General features: G+C 39.1%; 1 protein-coding gene across 1 annotated transcript in view; it reads right to left on the bottom strand.

The window, feature by feature from the left end:
• Positions 1–12,819, bottom strand: part of MMRN1 (multimerin 1) — a 35,464-nt gene extending 22,645 nt beyond the window's left edge. Inside the window, exons 1-5 of the mRNA XM_077782600.1 lie at positions 12,791–12,819; positions 11,052–11,115; positions 9,555–9,649; positions 3,986–4,105; positions 1,746–1,852 (exon numbers count right to left, since the gene is read on the bottom strand). Coding sequence (XP_077638726.1) covers positions 1,746–1,852; positions 3,986–4,105; positions 9,555–9,649; positions 11,052–11,115; positions 12,791–12,819 — 415 coding nt within the window. The remainder of the gene's footprint in view (positions 1–1,745; positions 1,853–3,985; positions 4,106–9,554; positions 9,650–11,051; positions 11,116–12,790) is intronic.
• Positions 12,820–23,090: the final 10,271 nt, after the last annotated feature.

Genomic DNA, 23,090 nt, shown 5'->3' on the forward strand with positions numbered 1-23,090 from the left:
GCCTAGACTATCAGACTGAAATAGCTACATATGCCTTCACTCTGTCAGACAGAAGCTAAATCAGAAGGCATTTTAAATCAGCATTTGCTACAAGCAACCCACGTCACACTAACAGGGCCTTTCCAGGATCTAAAGGATTGTCAGAACACCCCAGTTCCCTTGGCACAGAAACCCTTCAGCAACAATTTTGTTGTTGAACAACAGAGAGGCTGAGTGGGAGGCTAAGTGACTCAGGAGAGCCCCACTCAGCACTCTCAGCATCTCTCCCCTGCTGTTGTGGAGCACAGGAAGACAAGGCTATTGGGCTCCCAGCTGTTCAAGTTCATTAGCCCACATCCCTTCATGGGAATTGAATAATACAGGCAGGCTTGTGCTGGTGGTCTGCTTCTCATGGGAGGCAGGATTCCAGAAGCAAGGAAGAAAAGCTTCTCTGACATAACACCTTTCATCCCAATCTCTTTAAGCACTTCTACAAGCATTAATTAATTGAATATCCCAGTACCCCTGTGAGATGAATGTCATCTCAATTTTCTAGATGGGTAAACTTGGTTATGCAGATTATAAGTGGCTTCCCCAAGTTATTCAGCAAGCCAGAAGAGGTTTGAAAATAGAACCCAGGAGATGTAACACCCGTTCCTGTAACACTTCACAGCACTTTTCTTTATTCTTATTTTTTACATAGATGCCACTACAAATTGAGTTATACAGATTTTCTTCCTGGTCAATGTTTTCCTGTTATTTTGATGCCATTTCAATTTTGTCAACTGTGACCTCCCCCATGCTCAGTGGACAGCCTTGCTGACCGACTGTGCTCTGTTATATCTGTTAATATCTGGCTCCACACTTCTGTGCAGAGGATAATTTTGTGCCTGCCAAGGTTCTGGCTCTTTGGCACTGAAATTTCCCTCCTGGATGTGAACAATAGCAATTTTTCTTCATTCCTCTACATTAATTTTTAATCACAGCCCTTTACTACTGCTGACTGAATTCCCTATCATATCTAATAGCCTTTCTTGCAGTATGCATTCATTTAAAACATGTATGCTGATGCCATATCTAATTTTTCAAGGACTGCTTGTTAAAGGCCAGCAGTAAAGAAAGAGCTTTTATACAGATGTAAAATTACAGTATGATGCCACGTTTGATCACCAGGGCAGAGGTAAAAGGCTATTCTGTCAAAAAAGGTATAATTATACAGGGATACCTAGAAATAATACCTTGAAAAATTCAGTCACTGTTGAAATTAATGTCAGAGGAACTACAAAATTCAGAGAAGTAAAAAAAGTTGATATATGATTTTATCATAAACAAAATATATTCTCAGAGTCTGAAACCAAAAGGCAAAAGAGTAACACTGCTGTAGAGGAATATTACAGCAAGTATTCAGTAGAGGACCTGGATTTAATTCCCCCTGCACTGCAATTCTCAATAACTAAAAGGTCAAAAGTAGAGACACACTGAATGCAAACTCCATATTTTAGCAAAATGAAATATGGCTTGAGATTTTATGAGCTTTATTTAGAGTGGAAGAGCAGAAAAGATATTCCATTTAGATGCTCTGGAAATCCACATACAGGGAAGAGTCAACATCCCAAAGCATGTTAGTTTCCCATGCATTTTTTCTGGTTTTGAATTTAGCAGAAAGCACTGCATTTGTTTTGAACAGAACCATTTGCTCACAGATCAAACTTGTGTTCTTTTCTTTTGCTGAAGTGAATAGTTCAGACCCTTGCAACTCTACCCACCTTTGGGTTGGCAGTTTTGCCCACTGTATCCAGGACAGCACTTCCACTCCAGTGATGTCACTATTTTATGTTTGATTCTGTAAACCTGGTGTGTTGTTGTCTGGGACCTGTGAAATGAGAACAATTTAAATCTATTTTAGGTAACCCAAGAGGAGCTGTAAGATACCTGCATAACATCATTACATTATCCCACTTGTCATATCTTTTTATTACTACTTGAAATTCAAAGTGAATTGTAACCAGGGTTTGATGTTTCATTAGCAATCACAGCTTTAATATTGCAACCTCCAGATTAACTGCATGAATTTTAAGGAAACCTGATGTCTATTTAGATTTCTTCCTGGAATATCTTACTCAGGATTCAAATACTGCAATCTTTGATGGAAGACATTACAATTAATAACCACTAAACTGAAAAAAGGGAGCCAAAAATACTATTTTCATATACCACTTTTCTTTGAAATTGGTGGAAAAATACATTCACAATAAAATTACACCACATCAGCACACATTCAGTGCACACTTCTGATTATTTTAACCAAGATTTTACAAACATTAATCTAATAAAGTGTGAAAAATTCCACTCTGGATTTCAGGGAAGGGAGAGCCTTTCTATGCAATTGTGAGGCCTCAGTTATTACTTTTACAGCATGCAACTGCAGAGGAAGCAGTAATATTATTTCTGTGTTCCAACAGATTCTGCATGTCCTGGCTACCCCATCACTTTTTCCTAGGTTTCTTAACATCACAGAAAGGACAGTTTAGAATGAACATGCTGCAGTAGGGCGTACAGAATAAACTATAGCAACTCTCCCTGCCCTTTTAAGATGTTAAATACAAAGTTCAGACAAAAACAATACCACATGCTGTTACTAGTTATAAGCACTAACACAAAGGACACCTAAAATCTCAGAAAATATGATGATAAAACAGTTAGAATTGTTTTGTACACAATAAATAATTCCAGAAGAAAAAGACAAATTTAAAGACTGTAAGATCAAAAAATATCCTCCCAATGCATAAAAAAATGCCACCGTATTTTAAACTCCAGAGAATGCTGTCACCCCTTCCCAAGGGATGTAATACTCTATATATTAAAATTCTCATAGCAGCTGGCAGAAGCTTTGCATGTGTCCCCAGCCAGCTTTGGCTCTAAGAAATGGCTTTTTCAGCAGCAAGAACTCAGTAAAGATGATCTGAATTCAGGAGACTTCCTGGTTATTTTGCTGTATGGATGGTCTTATGGTAAAAACACCTTATTCTACATTGGCATAATCCATTCCTAAAACTACTTGTAAAAATGAAGTGTTCATGAAAGGAGCTAATCAGGAGTAGCAACTTCAAAAATAATACATGTAAAAAATAAATCCATGTGAACAAGTCTCAGAAATTCAGTAGTAGAGCCTTATTTATAGGAGCAACACCACAAGGACCTAAAACAATTGACTTAGGAAAAAAAAATTAAAACAGAAAAAAATTAAAGAAGAAAAAAAATTAAAAATAACAAAACTGGCAACACTTCAGCTACAGGGTCCACTCTACTGTTTTGCCATGCAGTTGACTACATTTCAGAGTCACCAAATGCTAAGGAAGCTCTACTCCCAGTTTCAACTCAAAGCTTTAAGTGTGTTCTGTCATACCACCTAGAGGACAAGTCTCCTAACAATCAAACTGGCTTTTAAAAGGCTTTTAAAAATTTTAAGGGAAAAATACACTACAATCTCCATTCTGTTGGTGCTGTTTTATTTTGCCATTTTCCAAATTCATGTATTAAAATTCAATTTCACTTACAAATGAAATCTAAAATTTAGAGAGTACAATGAGGCACCCAAACCACAAAGGACAACCTGGCTGTCTAACAGAGGTATTATTTGCAAGTTCCATCCAGGCCAATTACTTGTCTAGGTTCACTGCCTGAACAAAGCTGTGCCAGAAATAAGCACTACCCAGAGAGATAATAACAAAAGTATTTATGCCTCTCGGGGGAAGTCTTTTGCTTCAACAGAGCAGAAGCTTGGAGAACTGCACAGAAAGGCTTTTCTTCCCTGCATGTGCTTTAAGGCTTTGTACTTGTGCACCTCTCTTTGACTTGAAGACTTTGAACTGACTGGAGGGTGCCAGGGTGAGGGCATGTTGCCTTCTTTTTTCCCTTTTAATTTTTAAAGTTATATTCACATTTATGGTGTATTTGGTCATAGTTAAAGTTCTTGCAAGTACTCTTCCTTCCTAATTCTCCATACCTCTGAGCACAGGATCCAATTTGCCAAGTGCAAGGCTTTGCTCTGCCTGATGAGAAGGTTTCCAGGTTGTCCACCACAACTGTAGGTATGAGTCTGGTATGGACATAAGCACACCAGTTTCTGTAAAACAGAGAGCATAAAATTGTTAAAAGTACAAATAACCTTTTTCCCCATACAATATATGATACTTAATTGTGAAAGCTAAACCCATATTTTGCAAATAGGAGTAAGTTACAAAAATTAAGTTTGACTCAAACTGCCAGTATTGTTTTGGGCAATTACTTAGTCTTTGTGCTTCAGCAAACAAAACAGATAATCATTTCTCCATCTCTACATACATTCATATTACAAATCTGTATTTTAATTTGTAAGCATCTGTGGAGCTCCAAGGACAAAGAAGCTCTTCTAGACTGCAGCAATGACAGGTTTTAAAATACACCTAGTTTTCAGACTACAGAAATTATTTATCCAAAATTCAAAGGATTTTTCAGCAAGGTTTTTAATCATCCACAGCTCTCACTTCATGGACAGCCTTTCTAGTATTTCTCCCTTGCCCCAGCAATACTGTGAGTACAGATAGACTTTGTTTTCCAGTGTATTGTGAGGCCAAAGTTACACACAGCAAACATATGCCATGGCTCCACACTTGTGCCTCTGGATGCCCATCCAGAGAAGGCAGTCGCATACAAAATGATCAAACTCTAGATCTCTGCAGCACAGGGGGCCAGACCTGGTGAATGCAAAAGGTGGTTTGATGGGATTTTTTGGGTTTTTTTTTTTTTTTTTTAAGTTTCTAAGGAGGCTGCAAGCAAATACAAACTGTTAAACCAGATTTTGAAGCTTGTCTACAGTAGAGAATAGAATTAAATCAAAATTATAATGTGGGTATAATGGCTCAGGACAGATTTGAACAGGGAAATTATGCCACAGAAATATATTGGTATTCCTTAAATCAGAAGCAAGTAGATAAATGTGTGATTTTCAGAGGCTTTTGGCAGGGTCACTCACCTAAAGATACGGAGCGGGGTGGGGGGGTAAGCAATCTATTACACAGTAAGAAGACAGATCCTGTTATAAATAAATAAGGCATTAAATCAGAGAGATGAAAGTTTGCTTCTTCAAGAAGCATCTTATCAACACAATCCCACAGTAATCTGTAATACGTACTGTATTGATTAACTAGGGGGGAAGTAAATAAATAGGGAGATGGCAGGGTTATACAGAAATTTACAAATTCATTTTTTGAAGTAAAAAAAGCTCAACTTGAAAAATTGCAGAAGTCTCATGATACTGAATTTCCAATTAAGTAGGTGTCAGAAAAGAGTCTTGTAATGCAGAATCAGTTACAAAGGCAGGCTTATAGAGATAGTATCACTACATACAGTAGTTTTCATCAGGGGAAAAATAGTCTTGGAGGCATTTCTAATGGCTCTCTGACTAGGCCAATTTATTGGTTTGCCTTAAATAAGCTAGGTAATCAAATACTTGAAATTATTAGGGAAGGACTAATGAACAAACAGTAGTCACCACTGTTTCAGCACATCAATTCTCTGTTGCTGAGTATGAGTCTCTAGACAGTTTGATCAGAGAATTCAGATTTAGTGCTACACCCTAAAGTGAGGTGGGAAGAAGACAAATGAAGAGCAGGAGGGATATGAAGTCATGATCTTCATTATTCAGGTAGTCTTGTTATGATAAATGGGCATCAAAACAAAGCAGGTTTAAAACTAAAGAAGACAAAAATGAAGGGTCAGGCATCATTCCTATAGCCATAGACTGTGCTGAATTTGGAAGCCAAAAGGGGTTTTAAAAAGCAGGAAAACTAGTTCATGAAAAAAACATGCCAATAGGGTATTATCAGTTCAGTTTTTAAACAATCATTAAGTTGTAACTTTATTCTTTGTCTCAGGATGTCTCCCAGCTTCAGACTGGAAGGCATCATGAAGAAAGTATTATTGCATTTCTGCTGGTGGAACAAATGCCTCTTGGGCCTAGTGCTGACTTTTTTCTTTCATCTTTAACTTAGTGCAGCCTTTCTCAGGATCATGTTATTCCCTTGTCCATGATGAAACATATTTAATTTTTGACTTAGCAAGTTAGTGACTAGACACTGATTCAGCTGTAGGACTGGTGGAGCTGCAAGGACTTCAAAACAATATTTGCATATGAGAACTTATAAAGTTCATCTGTCTGTGTTGTGTTTTGCTGCTAACATTTTCTTTCAGTTGTAGTAGTTCTTTTCATGTTTCATGAATACATATATTTACTCCAGATATCATACATTGCTATGGCTTTCTTAGAGTGGAAATCAAATTACAATTAAGACCAGATTAGTTCCATTTACTGAAGTGGCATTAGTACAGATTTACACTGCTTCAAACATGAAAAACAGCACAAAACAGTATCCGCATCTATCCTTAAGTGACTGCTTTTGTCTGCCGAGATCCTACCGGTGTATGCACGTTAAGCTCAGTGGTGCTGTACTTGGACAATGATTCCTGAGAAAAAAAAGCAGGATAAGCTAGAAAGATGCTAAAACTAACAGATTTAACCTCAATGTCTCTTCTACCAATATTGCAGCACTCCCTTTCACAACGTACATTGTTTATATGAGGAATAATGTGCCTCATATAAAATCAGCTTTTACTGAGTGCCTTTGATCTGATTTTGCTCACTCACTCCCCACTCACTTGAGTTTTCATTAAGATAGTATTTCTTCTTCATCAGGTATAAAAAGGCTGTACTTTGTTTGATGTTTCCTTTATGTTCTTACTCCTTTAGTTACTGCCTTTTATCTGTGTGTATTAATTAAAGACTCCATAAATATTTGCTAAAAGTCAAATTCAGTTACCAAGCATGAAGATTAGATATTCTGCTCACTTTCTCTGGGGAAAGCAGCTATATGCACATTTGAGAGACATAAAATTGGCAAAACCAAGAGGAAATTTAAGACTTTCAAGTTTTGCAAAGAAATAATGAAGTTACTCACCCACTCCTCTGTGGGTCGTGTGGGTCCTTCACAGTCTCCTGTATCACAGAGACTGGCAGTAGGAATGAAGTAATCATGATATTTGTGTAAAATATCAGCAGCAGTAAGCCAGGCAGACAGAGCTTGCAGCTGCATCTCTTCCAGCACAACTCTGCAGCAGCAAGGGAGGACAGGCATCCTCTCTTGCCAAGAGATCAACGGGAGCCAGACACAGAGGGGACTTGGTGCCCTTGGAAGCACTGCCAGGAAATCAGCTATTCCAGGGGCTTCCTCACTGAGCATCAGGGAGCACAAGAGTGCGGCTTCTTCCTCAGAGAAGGGTCAACCATGCCAGCCAGGCCCTGACCTCACCAGCAGCAGAGCTGCCAGAGCACCAAGAACCTGCAGGCAGCAGTGGAGCAGCAGGAAAAGGTCAAGGAGCAGCTCAGCAGGGCCAAGGTAAGGAGCCAGGTCCAGGAGATTGCTAGAGATAAGCACCCTCATAGGAAGAAGAGCACAAGCTCAAGTCTGGGCTTAAGTGGAGTATTGGCACAGGGGTGTGGGTGGAAGCTACAGGTGAGGTTGTTTAGGGCCATCAAGGTTTGTTATCCTGCTCAGTGCAGGCATAAGCTCTCTTCCCTTTCACAGCTGTGGTGAGGGTTCTGCAAATTCATACCCAAGATTAAATACCCCTCTAAAATGCAGCACAGAGATTAAAAAAACCATAAATATTAAACTCTCTCAGCATATAAATGGGATACTAAATATTTCTTAAAAAATGCAGGAAGTGATTCTGGACCAGGCTGACACTGATCTATTCAGGAGGAGCTCTGACTAAGCATGGGGATTTGCTTATAATTTAAGCTAATTATTGAGAATGTAAATATCTAAATTTCTAAATAAATCTCAGCAATTAACTGATGGCATACAAAGTCTGCTCAGAAAACCTCTGAAGTAATAATGCCATCTCTAGCTGTTATGCAGTAACACATGTGAATTCCTGCTCCATATTAGATCTCTAGGAAGTGAGGAGCTAATGCCTTGGGTAGCTGAGTGATAAGCATCCCACCTCTGCAAATAAAGAAGCCAAATATAGGGGTCAGACTTTAAAATCTGAGTGAGGCAGGGGTGAGGTGTGGGACTTGGGCCTGTGGCTCCTTAGCCTGCACTTTAATCTTGCATGCAGATCTGACAGCTCACCAAAGAAAGGGATGAAGTAGAAGATGTACAGCAATATATACAACAAACACTGACAGCCTGTTCTGCAGTGCACATGTTTGGGGTATTTGTCGTAGTAACTGAGAACCATTTTACACCTGAGCAAATGGGGTCAAAGAAAAGATAGAAGAATGAAAAGAGGCATTAAAAAATTGCAAAAGACATGAAAGCACTGGGATATAGTTTTCAATTAAAAAAACAAACAACCCTACCTCCCCTGCAAACCTTTAAAAAAAAAAAAATCTCACTGTTGTTGGTGTTACTATTAGTATTAGTATTGCTATTATTAAGGGTGTCTAGCTTTGAGGAACAGCTATTGGAACTTGCCCCTTTGGAGATGCCTTGCAAAGGAAAAAATGTTCCACTACACCCCAAATCTTAAGGTCTATTCTTGTTTTTTAAAGACAGTCTGAACTCAGCCTCCGGTCTCTACCAAAAATGTAACTAACTTGAGCAGATTGTTTCCATTTTAAATATTTAACTCATTTTTTAATGTACGTGAGTGCAATGTCTGAAATTGTGTTTCTCATATGGCCCAGCAATCTTTGATCAGGCTAAATTGGAGGAAATATTCACAGCAAAAGAGCCCCTGGTGTGACTCATAATTAAGTTTATGCTACCAATGAAATAAGCTCATTAAGAGACATTAAGAATGTAAATATAATTTTGGAATCAAATTGTCTGAAAAAATGTAGATTTGGAAATAGAAGATGAAGCATGGCGGAAGAACTATGACAGGCTGTGTTAATGCAAAGGCAGAACAGAAGACAACTGATTTGCATAACAGGACTTTAAACCTGAAATCCTCTTTACCCTCCCTGGAATAATTTATTCCAGATCATCAACTAGGCTTCTAACATGCAGATTTTGTTGAGGGCTGGAGGAGCCTAGCATCTCTTTTGCATCGAGCCTGATTTAAATCAGGAAAGCCGTATTTAAAAACAAAACAAAACCCTCACAACATACAACAGAAACCCAGCGCGGAAAGAGCGGTACAAGTCCCCAGCTGGCATAAAGCCCAAGTGACAGATTTCATCCTCCTCTTGCATGTCTCAGCCGGGAACATGCACTGGTGGCAACGTGTGGGAGAGTCCTCGGGCTTTTGAAGCAGCCTCCTTGATGTGGTATTTGCTGCAGTATTTCCAATTTAAATCAAATTCTAGCCCAGCTCTGCACTTGGTGTGATTTGGCTGTACCCAAATGTGACATCCCACCCTCAGGGGTGAGGAAGCAGGGCAGGGGAGGAGAAGCAGCATGGAAGCTGTGAGCACATCTGTGGCACCCAGACACTGCCTTTAAGCCTGTCTGTAGCTTTTGGGATCCCTGCCTCCTGCTTCGGAGGCTCTTAAACCCGTGTTTGCACTGTTAAACGCTGTCCTAAACCGCGATGAGCCGGGCTCAGGGAGGCAGTGCCGGGCACAGCTGGCAGGTGGCGGCCGCAGCCCGTGTAGGTGCCGGCGCTGGAGCGCCCGATGCTTCTGAAAAGCGAAATTCAATTTACACCAGTTTTTTTTAGGGTCTCTGCAATCCCCCCTCCACAGCACATTTCCGTCCCCTGCGTCCATTGCCGAGGAAAAAAGCAAATTTCACAAAAACTGCCGCAACGCCCGTACATGATTTCTTCCCCCTTACAAGCACAGACCTTTCTAAGTGGTCCTAAAGCCACCCCACAGGAACAGCAGTGCTAGTTGGACCACGAAGGGTGTAGAATTAGTCCTGCCCCCTTCATATCGTGCCTGAAAATGATTTTTGTCTGTGAGTAAACCTGATTACCCGGCTTTTAATAGAAATACTATTCAATCAGCCCAGCTGAACATCACTGACTCCTGAAAATTAGATTACTGTGTTGCTGACGGAATACAAAAGAGCTGGAGCTGTTGTCAAAGTTCATGCCCAGCTTGGTGGTTGTGCCTCAGTCATGTTGTATGCAGCCTATTTCTATTTTGCAGAATAGTCAATTAAATACTCACCTTTATTCTGCAACAATTTTAATTTTATATTGTCCTCTAAATCTGAGCAAAGGGGATGTACAAAGATGCTACAAGCATCTAGAGCCAGGAGATGCTGGCTTTTCAATTTGCTTTGAACAACCTGCCAAGTTTGGATGAGGAGAGGTAATGTTAATTGACACAGTGTAAACACTCAGATTTATAAGGATAGCAAGCACCCTCACAAGGTTATTTTTTGCTATTACATGGGACACTGGTTTTAGCAATTTCCTTTCAATTCCACTAGGTGACCACAGAGACTTCTCACTGTGATATGGCAAGTTCTATATCTTTAAGTGAACGTCAGTCGTCTTTCGAAAATATAAGCTCTATTTCAAAGAGAAATGATAAGCTTGAACAAAACCCAGTTAATTCTTTAGGTTCAGTGCCCAGCTTCCTTTGTTCTGAAATGTATGAATCTCAGCTGCAATAAAAATTCAGTACTCACTAGGGACTGACCATAAACAAACCAAATTGGAAAATAAAGCTTGCGGGAACGAAAAAAACTAAAAGGTATATGTGACATGTAATACAAAATAGTAAGTGATAGTAAAATACATTATAGGATATGTTTTTACCCCTGAGAAACAGCTGACTTGTTGACACTGACTGGAGCAGGAGGTGTCAAAGATCTGTTTAATGTTTTTTTTGCAGGACTCAGTGTCCTGACATTTTGTCCTGTCTATTGCAAAACACAAATTCTGTTCTCATCATTCATTTCCTTTTTTTGTATTACAGTACTGAAGCCTTGGACTGCAAACAGCCTCTTTGTTTCATCTGAATTTTTATTTACTCTTTGTTCTCCCACGTGCTGCAAAAAATTAATTCACCATTTCCACTTACCTAGCACTCCACCAGTCTGTTTTAACATTTAAAATGTTCTCTTTGATACATGATTGTCCACTCCATGTTCAGAGCCCTTTAATACAATCAAACTTTTCCAGATAGAATTTAGACTTTGGAGAAGATATCCATTAATCTCAAATCTTTGAGAATTATCCAGTAAAACACATATGAAAATGCAGACAAACTGCTCTTTTAAAAGGTCTGAATTCCACCTTTTTACTTCTGGAATATAAATTTATTTTCCATCTTCTAATTGACCCAGAGTACAAAATTCTGGTCTTGTCTACTGTCAGTGCTTTCCAGGTAACCTTCAGTGTTATTGGCGTTTACTATTTTTAAGTGATTTTTTTGTGATCTAAAGAAAAGGAGATTGCAGTATGTCAGTGAGGGTTCTCCACTTTGAGAAATACTGACTATTAAAAAAAGACTTTGTAAGTAAAAAATTGAAATATATAAAAAAATAAGATCCATTATGCTTTCAGGGGTGAATTTGTCCTTGTTTACAGTGTTGTTTTGGGCAGCTTCTTTGTTCTTGTTTCCCTTCATTAAATTATTAAAAGCCTTGCCAGTTTCTTTGTATCTGATTTGCCACTTAATCATATAGATACATATCTTTATGCTGTCACTGTCTGATCTTATGGGGCTCTTGAACAAAAAGGATCTGAGCCAAAGTCCAAAAAATTCAAGGTGATTTTTTTTTCCACATGCTTTTCCTCATGACCAATGGTGTTCCTTACCAGGAATATGATACAAAATAGATGTTCTGTATCAGATTTGGCAGAAAAATTGACATTTTTGCAACACTTGCATTCTCCATCTGGCAACACAGATAATGCTTTTGGAAAACATATGGGGACACCTTGCTGCTGTCCTCTTCTTGCCAAGTCTATTCTAGAAATAGAGTCAGTTCTCTAAAATGTTAATTACATTCAGATTTGTAAGAATGCCTATTTTCTCTGCATACCTGAGTAGATATTTTTGTTCTACCCTAAATGAAGGGTACAACATTGCAGTGGCTAGTGGTAAATGCTAACACAGTGTCCAGTTAGGTACAGTAATTCCAATCTATTCAGAGGGGTGAAGGGACATTTTAGGGATGGAAAACAGTCTCTTCCTAATCCTTGCCGTTCCCATGGCAGATGAAACAAAGAACAAGAGCAAGATAATCATAAGCATTAATGCAAGTTAGTGTAATGAGACAAACAGAAACCTTCCTCACCATCCTGAAAAACAAATGAGAAATAATCTGTATAGTGGTGCCTTATCTGATCACAGACAAACTAAACAATGAGACTCTAAGCAAGCTAAGTACTTTGTGAGTGTCTCAAAAAAACTTTGGTGAAGAAGTAATTTTTTTTCCCCAGTGCTGTGTTTCCTGTCCTGCTGCAAACAGTCTATCCTTACTCTACTATACATCATTGCCTTGGGACTGCTATGGGAGTAACACTGAGCTTAGCATGTGGAGGAAAATTGGATTTTGGGCTTACAGGCGAGCATCAGAAATACATTCAAGGTGCTGCTGGATGAGAATCACATATTGCAAAGACCTTCTGCATAGCTGTAGTGCATCATTCTGGGGACAAAGATTGTCAAACACACCCTGACACAGCCACCAAGGCAACCTCAGGCTTGTGTAAGAGCTTCTTCCTTCCAGGTCATAGTGAATATACCCAGTGAGGCAGAAACCTAAGCCATGTGTGACCGTACTTTTTGTAAAAGCACAGTGATGTAAAATCTTAGGAAATCGATTCAAGAATTGCTCTCTCTGCTCCATTAAAAAGTGACATGATGAAAAGTGACTGTGAACCTTGCATTAACTAGGCAGTTAAATCAGGTTTCTATGTGCCTCATGTATCTGAACCGTCTGCTGATCTTAACCATTCATTTTAATTTGTCAGTACACTAGATTTCTACCAAGCTGATACAGGCAAAAGGAATTTCCAGAGAGAAATGAACATGTCTGGTCATGAGAATGAAATATTTCAGCACTCCTATCACATGTGACAGCTAAGCAAATCTGTCCCTGGTGCTGACTCCATTAAACCCTTCTGTGCTTAGTAATAAAATACTGTCACCTCACCACTACCCAAGGTAATGGTAAAGGAAGTCTATAAAGACCCCCAGTGGCTTCAAGATAACTGGAAAAAGTGTAATATACATATAACAAGAAAAAAGAGTAATGTAGAGCCACTCAGCAATGTGAGGATACTGTGGTTAATTTACAACCTGCATAAGCTCTCCTGTATTCAGGAGCTGCCTTGGATAGTAATTAATAAAATCAGGTTCAGAATGAAAAGACTCCACCTGAGACTTACTCCACTGCACCACTGTTGTTTAAGCTGCTTTACACAGTGAAATACTGCAATTGCCTCTCTCCACAGGCTGAAAAACATGTATCTCAAATACACTCAATTGAAAAGAATGCATCATAAATTTTCTTCTTTCACATCAAATTGATACTCAGATTAATGTTACTTAATTTCAGAAAAATTCTCTCACTCTAGGTTTCCATTGTTTCTTTATTCATTAGTATGGATTGCATAAAACTTTGAAGATAGGGAGAAATTTTTAAAAAATAAGAAAAAATGCATATTTGTAAAGATGTTAAGTTTCACATTTCAGAAGGTTATTTCAAATTCATTAATAGGAGTGAAGATATGAATTTTCCTTCAGCTCAGGCCATTCCAGATGTTCTTCCTATGAAATTTTCTTTTCCTTATGAAAGTTTGGGTGCAGACCCTGCCTGAAGGAAGGATACCTCACCACAGAAAACAGTCTTCTGAAATGGTTTGAGAGCAGATAGCAGCAAATTTTGTTCTCCTGTACCTATTCTAAGGTTAATTATAAAATCATTCCAATGCAAAGGAATAGGATTTAATTACATTTCTGTGCCAGTGAAGAATAAGGAATGTATTCATTATTTTAGAGAAAAGGATATGGCCAATATTTAGCCCTTGTAATACCACATCAGGATGTAATAGAGATAGGGTCAAAGCCTAGCCTAGTTCTAGAGTGCATGTGATGTGATAAGATGTGGCTGCATACTACTGTCCTCACATAACCTAGGGTAGCAACAGAAAGAGAATTATCTTTGTAATTAAGCCATTAAAGCACATGACCTCCTTCAGAAAGGAGTGTTTGGGTAATTAAGTTTGTACAATGGACACATATTGTACCTTGTGGACTATCTGACAGCCTTGTAGACTCTCTAACAAAGTGTATGCATTGGTATTTTTTAAGTTTTAAATGTTTAAAAATAAATGCTCATTGTTGTCTTCCTTCTTGTTTTCCTTCCTTGTCTCTCATGGATTTCTCTCTATTGTTCCTTCTGTATGGATCTTCCTAACATCAGCCTCTCTGCACATATGTTAGCACAATGGGTTGCCATAAAGGATTACAGAGTCATGCAGTTTCTACAAGGTCACTCGAAAATTCAGGTTGGAGTACAGACTATAACCAACGAGGTGCTTTAATTTGAAGTAAATTCAAAAAGCAAATTGTTTTCCAAATTTCCTCAGAGACAGTACAATTTACAGCTGTGGAATCTGCTAATCATTCTTTGCTCAGGCTTCAAATTAGTAAAACCTTGAAGAAAACTGTCTTTATTGAAATTCTTGCAATATCTTTTTCACTTTATTTGTGATATATATTTAAAAAAAAAGAAAATATATAGAACAAATTATTTAGGGTGTAGTCAATGGCACCTGCACTTAATAAATAAAAATTTTTGTCTTCTTATGCATATTTTCTCAGCAGTAGCGTCTTTTCATCAGCTTTTTCAGGTTTCACAGTGTTTGATAACAGTCAATACCCTAGACTAGGCATTTTCTCATGTCTTCGCTGAAAAAGAAAAATTAGTCACAAGCAAGTTTACCATTCATCCAGGTCTAACCCACAAGGAAAGGAAGGTGGAATAGTGAAGTGACTTAGGTCACAGTCCAGGTCATGGCAAAAGTGGAAGGGAAGTTCAAAACACCACATCTTATTGTAAAAACACTCATATACAATCAGAAAAAAAGCCTTGTAGAACAAGACTGTTATTGTGAAAAGCACTGAACCACACCTGAAACTGTAGATATTTGCTAGAGAGGGAGAGGCTATGTAGCTCAGTAGTTTGAGCAAGAAAATGGGAATTCAGCATTCAATTTTATGCTGGGGTTTCATGCTGCTACACATTCCTGTAAATGTGATATGCAATCCTGGCTTTATTGCTAACTGGAACAGTGGACTCCAATATGCACATTGCATAGCAGGTTGCTCCTTGACCATTCATGAAATTAGGTGCTGGCAAATACAAGATTTGCTCCTTTGCCTCTCTGCAGTTGCAATCATGTGTCATTATGATAAATAAAATATGTGACCATCTTCACCAGAGACTAATATTTTGCTACTTGTATTTTTATTTCACATAAAAGGTAGAAAGAATATCTGTTGATTCACAGAATTATGCTGAAGATTAATTTAATTGGAATACTGTTCTTGAAGAAAGCTGTGAAAGCCAAAGACCAAAATTAGCATTGATTAGGATTTATTTCAGTGGAGATGTAGCTATCAGCACTCATGTAAAAAGAGACTCCATTTAATTCAGGTGAACTCAGACACTCTGCCAAACACTGTGGTAAAGGTAGCGTAACAGATGACTTTCAGCACGTAAGGAGTTTGCTAGGAAAGCTGTCTGGGAAACACAGCTCCTTTACTGGGCTCTGTCTTCCAAGTAAAGGACTCCTTTCCTTTGGGTTCTTATGTATTATTTCCCTTACACATCATCCAAAACATGCTCAGGTGAATGGGAATATTTTCTTTCACAAGAAGGAATATTAACTCCCAACCACACACAGCAAGATAATTGTAGGAGTGATGACTTATTCTACTTTTCTCCTTTCCATGAATTTGGATGCTACCATATGGGAAAGTACTATCAAAAGAAGAAATCTATATTCTGAAAGCCCACTCTCCATAAATACTATTGAAAACAACCAATCCTTTGCATCTTTCATTTTCTTCCTGTGTCTGATTATATATCAGCAATTAAGGGAAACTTGCAATATCTGCAAATTCAGCGTTAATATCCCCATTGAGAACTGAAGACATTGGGGAACAAAGAAAATAACTGAGTGTTCCAGAACTATAAAACTAGACAATACAGTTTGATATACTCTATTATGCACAGCTATTGTGTATTAAGTTATAGAGCTCTGAATGCACATTCATCTACATCACTTTTCATAAGTTTTTTATCACAGAATAGGATTGCATTTTGTACATCTAATTGCTTGTATTTTCAGTTTAGTGGAGAAGTTTACAAACACAATATTTTTAATAGCTTTAAAATTAAATAATGTATTTGCAATTTCTTTTATCCACAAGAAAAGAAAGAAGAAAAAATATCAACAGCAGTTTACTGTGCATAAAACAGGGGGCCATCTATTGTAGTCCTTTCCTACCCATATATGGTAATGACTTCCCTGTTGATTTTGAGATAACCATCCTAAGGAATAAAACATTGCAGCATTTACTTTGTAAGAAATGTTACAATGGTTTTGCCTCAGTAAATACTGCCAGTTTGGTCCCTTGCTTGTTTTAGATGGCCTTTTTTAAGGTCAAAAAAATAATTTTACTGAAATTGCTAGGATTTCTGCCAATTATGGCACTGGAAACAGGAAAAATAAGCATTACATAGGAGACAAGAAAAAATACATAGCTTACTTTCCCCTGGTAGTTTCAAAGCAGGATGCTTTGGAGTTGGCATCCTGCTGTCTCCTAGTGATACCAGTGCTGCGAGAGGACTGCTTGACAGATGTGTTTCCTGTAGCTGTATCCAGGCTTGTAGTGACCCCTTGAAGGAGAGGGATCTCTCTAGCAGTGCTTTGTAGGGTTGTCCCTTTGCTCTGAGATGAGCTTCCCATCTTGTCTCTGCCAGAGTCACCATCGCCATGTCCATCTGACTGACTTGCAGGGGTAGATATTGTAGGACTGGAAGTTTTCTTTACTGCTATCATTCCCAGTGTCTCACCTGCAGATGCAAAAGGAGGTTCCTGTGAGGCACTTGCTTTGGCAGCTTGAATTTCAGAACGGGGTGATCCCCTAATTGTGGTCAGAGATGGAGTCGAGTCTGAGTGACTTGTCTGGGTTTCATTGCCTTGTCCTGTGGTCCAGAGCTTTCCTAGAGCATTAAATCCAGTGCTGCCCCAGTGTAAGTGCAGCACAAGAAGCAAGAAAATGATCTCTCTCATTCTGATGATTTGTAAATGCTACAAGTTATCTCACATTTATTTCCTAAACAAGAATTCCTGTAGTTTCTCCTGGGCTGCTGCTCAGATAGTGAGCCTAGCCAGAGGATGCCCTGACAGCTTTTATTTCTGTAGAAAGGAAACAGGTTTTGGTGTTTCAAAACTGACTGAGGAAGCCTGGTTTCCTGTTTCTGTGGATCCCTCTGTGACCTGTGACTCCTTGGAGAGCAGGACCCTGGAAGCATATGTGGGAGGAAAAAAAGAAGTCTGCAGAAGGCACAGGATAAAGATTAATGGCACAATAGAAGTGTGGAAAAATATGTACTGTGGAGTAATCCTGAGGGATAAAACCTGAAATTATTAGCTAATTTTCCTTTCATATGTACATGTAGGGACAAGTGACCTATCACATGTGACTTTTGGATGGTTCAAACTTATGACCTTGTTATTGGAAAAAGAGTTGACAAAACTGGCATGCTACACAAAGCTGAACATTTGCTGTGTCTTCTCTTTTTTTTCTCTGAACATTTATGCACACTGCTGCTAACAGATAAGGAAGAGGCTCACACTATATCCATGTCCATGCCTGGATAATTTTCTCCATGCCTGGAGAAATTCAAAACTTGACTCAAAACTCAAAGACAGGACCCCAAGCAATATGATTGCAGCCCTCCTTAGAGTTGGGTTCTGGACTAGATGAACTTTAAATGTCCTTTCCAGTCGATATCACTCCATGAAATTATGCTTAGCAGCTGCAAGGTTGAACGCTGCAGCCAGGAAAGAGGAGATGAAAGCTTTCCTCCTCTTCTGTCATACTTCAGCTCTCTGAGAGTAAGGCTGCTTTGTTTCTTGTTGAAGGAAAAGAAAGGAAAAAGACAATTTCTTAAGAAATTGCATAGAGAAATATAATATGACATTTTAAACTGGGTACAAAGCAGCAACAGAATAGACCTGTGAGGAACCATATAGATCTGAGAGGACATCGCACACCAGTTCAAAAAGCCTCTGGCCACTGACACAAGTGCTGTACTAAGGACTATGTATCCTGACAGATAAGATATCCTGAAAGCAAGCTCACACACCTGCAAACAGAACAGGATCTTTTGGGTGTACTTCATGTTATTTGAGAATCACCTTTTCTCAAAATTAGATGCAAAATCCCCATTCCATTGACAGCTGATGACTAACAGTGACACAGTGGAAAAGCTGGTAAATTCCTTGCATATTTTTTTCAGAAAATACTTTCCAAAAAAACCCAAACCCAAATCAATAAACCCAAGAGCAAAACACTAAACAGAGGGGATAAATCACCAGCTCTTGTTGCAGTCAAATAAATCTCTGTGTTGATTATTCCTGTTTAGAAGATTTGGATAACAGTGACTTGCTTTCAGTTTCCAGGTGAAAAAGATTAGGTGTGCAAAAGGGTTGGGATTTCCCTCTCTTATGGTTTATTTTTCTGTTTAATTGTTTTGGAAAGCACAGGCTTCTACTGTGTAAGTAAAGCAGATGCAATTGTATGATACAACACACTAGAAAAGATATGCACTTTCTTTTGGAGACTATTTCCCCTCTCTTTTTTCTTATTCATAGTAAAATCTGTACATGACCTTTGAATGTAGGACACAGGATGAGCAATAATGAGCAATTTAATATAAAGACCAACACAAGCAATTCCATATGAGTGCTTATCTTTTTGAGCTCTATATTTGAGATTTTGAAATATTACCATTACCTGAAGTAGTATTTAGCATCCCATATTTTTTAGAAATCCCAAGACAAAATGAAAGGTAAATTAGTCTTGACTGTATTTGCAACTGAAATGCAAACCAGCTTTAATATAAACAAATACAGCAGCTACATGCTGTGTAGCTACATACTGTGCGTAATAGCTAAACAAACTTTGATTCTGCTTTGTGTGACTCCATTACAAGTGTTAATTCTGCCTCTAAATCCAGAGAAATGACTACAGATTTTCACTGGTGCAGAAAAAAAGTAATGCAGAAGAGTCTGGCTTTTGGTGATTGTTAGATTTCACTACAGCAGTGTTTATTTCCCTGTCTGAATACTCCAAAATGAAAATCTATTGGTTACATTACTTCATTAGCACATGCCTAGGCTTTAGATGAAAAGATAAAATTGTTTGAAGGCTGTTTTTATTTAGCAAAACAATCTTGTCACTGTAAGAAACTCATTATTTCCCTTTTCAGATTGTTGTATGCTGGATCTGAATCCCAAGCTCATTGTAAGTCTTATTTCAGCATTAGCTGACATTCAGGTGCTGCTTGTCTTGATGTAAACTGAACCCAGGAAAAGATCAGCACTTGGATGCATTTGGTGAAACTCAGAACTAGATTCAAAATTATCCTGAAAACTCTCACTCAACATGGTGCCCAGTCCCGTAAGCATAAATCCATAGGTGCCACGTTTTTTGTATTAGTTGTGTATTCATGTTACTGAAATCCCTGCATGTTGGACTGGCCTCACGGGCTTTTCTTGGAAATTTTAAAAATTGAACTTTGACCAGAAGCTGGATGTCAAGTTTCCAATCCATACTAAGTTTCCATATCAGGGTCTATGTTGCTATCATGCTGTTATGGTAGTGTGGAGGAAGGGTGTTAGAAAGGCCTTGGGAATGGGAAACTGAGGAAAAGATACATTTCTGTATGCCCCATTGTTTCAGGAAAGTTTCACTTCAGCATTTCTCTGTGAAGCCCCTTCTCCCCACCCCTGAGCAGTTCCCATTGGACCCGACCCCTGGGGTGATTCTGATGTGCCCAAGCTGGACAGTGTCTCCATTGTTTAGACCTTATCTCTTAATTTTGCTGTATAAAACTGTATCTGGGCAGTAGCCCGGGGCCTTTGGTCCCTGCAGCGGCTCAGGCAATACAATCTCTCTGGACTGCATACCAGTGGCCTCTCTTTGTCTCTTTATCTTGATCCCTTGCGGCGACCGAGGCAGCGCCGCAGCTTGGACCGTGCTAACCCAGCCGCTGCCTGGTGAGCCCAGTGCAGCGGGACCGCGGCAAACCCCGGTCCCCGGAGGGGACAGCTAGCCGGAGGGTCCCGGGGGGCCGGGGAGGGGCGGGGGACAGCAGCAAGTGACCCCCGAAAGCCGCAGGTCTACACTCATATGTGCTGCTGAATACATATTCTTTCTCTCAATGACTTTTAACTCTATAGGTATTGGCACATTCAGCAGAAGTTATTGAGAGTCTCTCATCTCCCATCAGAGCAGAAGATGGTAAATGAAGCAGTTTTCTGGGAGGTGGAAATGGATTGTGAAGATGCAAATACACTCCTGGGGTTGTCACATTTAAGTCACCAGGCTACATTATATAAAAGAGCAGTACCATTCTGCTAACAGAAGAGGTATCCCTGTTCTATACTGCAGAAGAAAACAATTTATTTTCAGGGTCACAGCTGTGGTTCTTCAGAGAAGGTGATCACTTTACTCATGCTTGAGTGAGCTGATTGTGATTTTAGAAACACTTTTATGTTTTACATCTGCTAATGGCACACACTCAACACTGTGACTTCAGACAAATCCTTGAACATCTCATTGCATAACCTAAGCCATCTTCAGGAACTTGCAACTCTTCTCAAGCACTGTAAGGAGAGCATCATGTTTGCTCTCCCCTAAGTTACCAGACTGCTTAGCCACCTTGGCAGAGTTACTGTTGATCTTCCAGATTATTTAACAAATTCAGTAAGATCACCATGACTACACAGTGATGACAGGCCACAGTCTGTCATCCTCATTCTTCAGACTTCACCAGTAGAAAACCTATTCGCAGTCTTAGGCAGAGTAGTCTGAATCCATACATCTGATTTATTACCCGAGAACTATTCAGGCCAAGGATTGCACAGCCACAATATCTCCTCTACCTCTGCTACAACAGCTCTAAAACACTGCTCATTCAGTGTGCTCTCTGTCTGCTCAGCATCTGGGGTCACAAGTAATATGGTAAAAAATGAGAGTTTCTATGCCAGCGCTGTGGTTTAACCCCAGCCACGGCAGTCCCACACAACCACACACTGAATCCTTCACCAGTAGGATCAGGAAGAAAATCAGAAAGGCAAAAGATTGAAAACTCATGCATTGAGATACAGACAGTTCACTAGGAAAAGCAAAAGCTACACAAGACAGCAAAGCAGAACAAGGACTTCATTCAGTGCTTCCCAAGGCAGGCAGGTGTTCAGCCATCTCCAGAGAGCAGGGCCCCATCACATGTAATGGTTTATTGGGAAGACAAACACCATCACTCCAAACATCCCCTCCCCTTCCTTCTTCCCCACCCTTAATACACTGACCATAATGCCATATAGTGTGGAATATCCCTTTGGTCATTTTGGGGTCAACTGTCCCAGCTATGGCTCCTCCCAACCTCCCACACACCCCAAAATCCCCTGCCAGTGTGGCAGCACAAAAAACAGAAAACACCTTAGCTCTCTGCAAGCCCTGCTCATAAACATCTTATCAGCCCTGTGTTCAGCACAAATCCAAAACACAGCCACACACCAGCCACTGGAAAGAATTTTAACTCTACCTGAGCCAAAAACAGTGAGAGAGATGTTATTGAATAGCTCTTTATTCCACTTGTGTGCTTATTGCTGGGAGAATTTTGCTTTCTCTTGGTCCAGATCAAACACACTTGTATTTGACATAAATTCTCACATTTCCTGCAGTGCCTCTTGGTACCAGCTGAATGGTCCAGTGAAAAAGACACTTTGCTTTCCTCTCTCATATACAGATGCACAGGGCAGCACTTAAGACAGGAAAATAGGTACCTCAGGATAAGGAAGAAGAAATCACTTCTGCAGTCACTCTGCAATGATTCAGAATTCTTAAGTTATGAAGAGCTCTAAATACCTCTATGTCAGAAGAAAAACTATATTTTTCTTGTCATAATGTTTCTTCTGTAAGGTCCAAGAGTATACTGAAGACTCCTGAGCAATACCCATACTTATTGTTTGGTTTGGTTTTAGTTTTAGTTTATTTTATTTAAAAGCTCATATCCAATGTGTATGGCTGGTTAGCATTAATTAAAAGCATGCATTGCAAAATATGTAATCAAACTTAAGGTGGCCACATTTTACAAATTACAGCCATTGTATACTTAGAAAAAAGAATTTCTATATGTCTATTTAGGAAGATCAACATTTACATCTAAAGTTTCAAGGAATCAGTGAGATTTCTTTAGGTTTGTCCTGATTACATAATACAGACCACTGTGTCCCTCTCAAAAAATAATTCCTTTGAATCCTAGTTTGCTTAGAACAGTAGTAACAGGAGAAATCATTACTTTATGTAAGATGGACATAGCAGCAGAAAGATTTTCCAGTTAAAGGTCAGGATGTGAAGTTTGCATGGTTACAGCATGAGTGTTTTTAAAGGCTCAGCTGTCATCAGGATCCAGCTAAGGCAGAGAGTCCTATTCCATCCTCAGCATCACTCTTGATCAAACTAAGCACAAAAAATACCCTACTGTATCTGATTATACCTTTGCTGAAGTATCATGTACTAGCTGTGTTTTCAAAGTGTATCCCAATATATTATTTTCCTTTGCCTGTGGGCACGTTTTTAGCCTTCAGAGATATTTATGTATTCTTTTACTCGGGAGCAGCAGCAGCTGATAAAGGAGATTGCTGTCTGCTTTGCTCTGACTTCAGCCTATCCTAATAGCAGAGCTGACATCAGATAAATGGCAACTGGCAGTCATCTGGTTACTTTAAAAAAAACCCTCTGTGAGCTCTTCCTAGTATTTCCCTTTTGACTTTGATAGGCAAATAAAGCAAAGAACACTAGGTTTTCTCTAGAACAAAAGAAATAACTTGTTGGTACAGAGATCTGACTT

Source organism: Lonchura striata, chromosome 4 (assembly GCF_046129695.1).
Source record: "Lonchura striata isolate bLonStr1 chromosome 4, bLonStr1.mat, whole genome shotgun sequence".
NCBI lineage: Eukaryota > Metazoa > Chordata > Aves > Passeriformes > Estrildidae > Lonchura > Lonchura striata.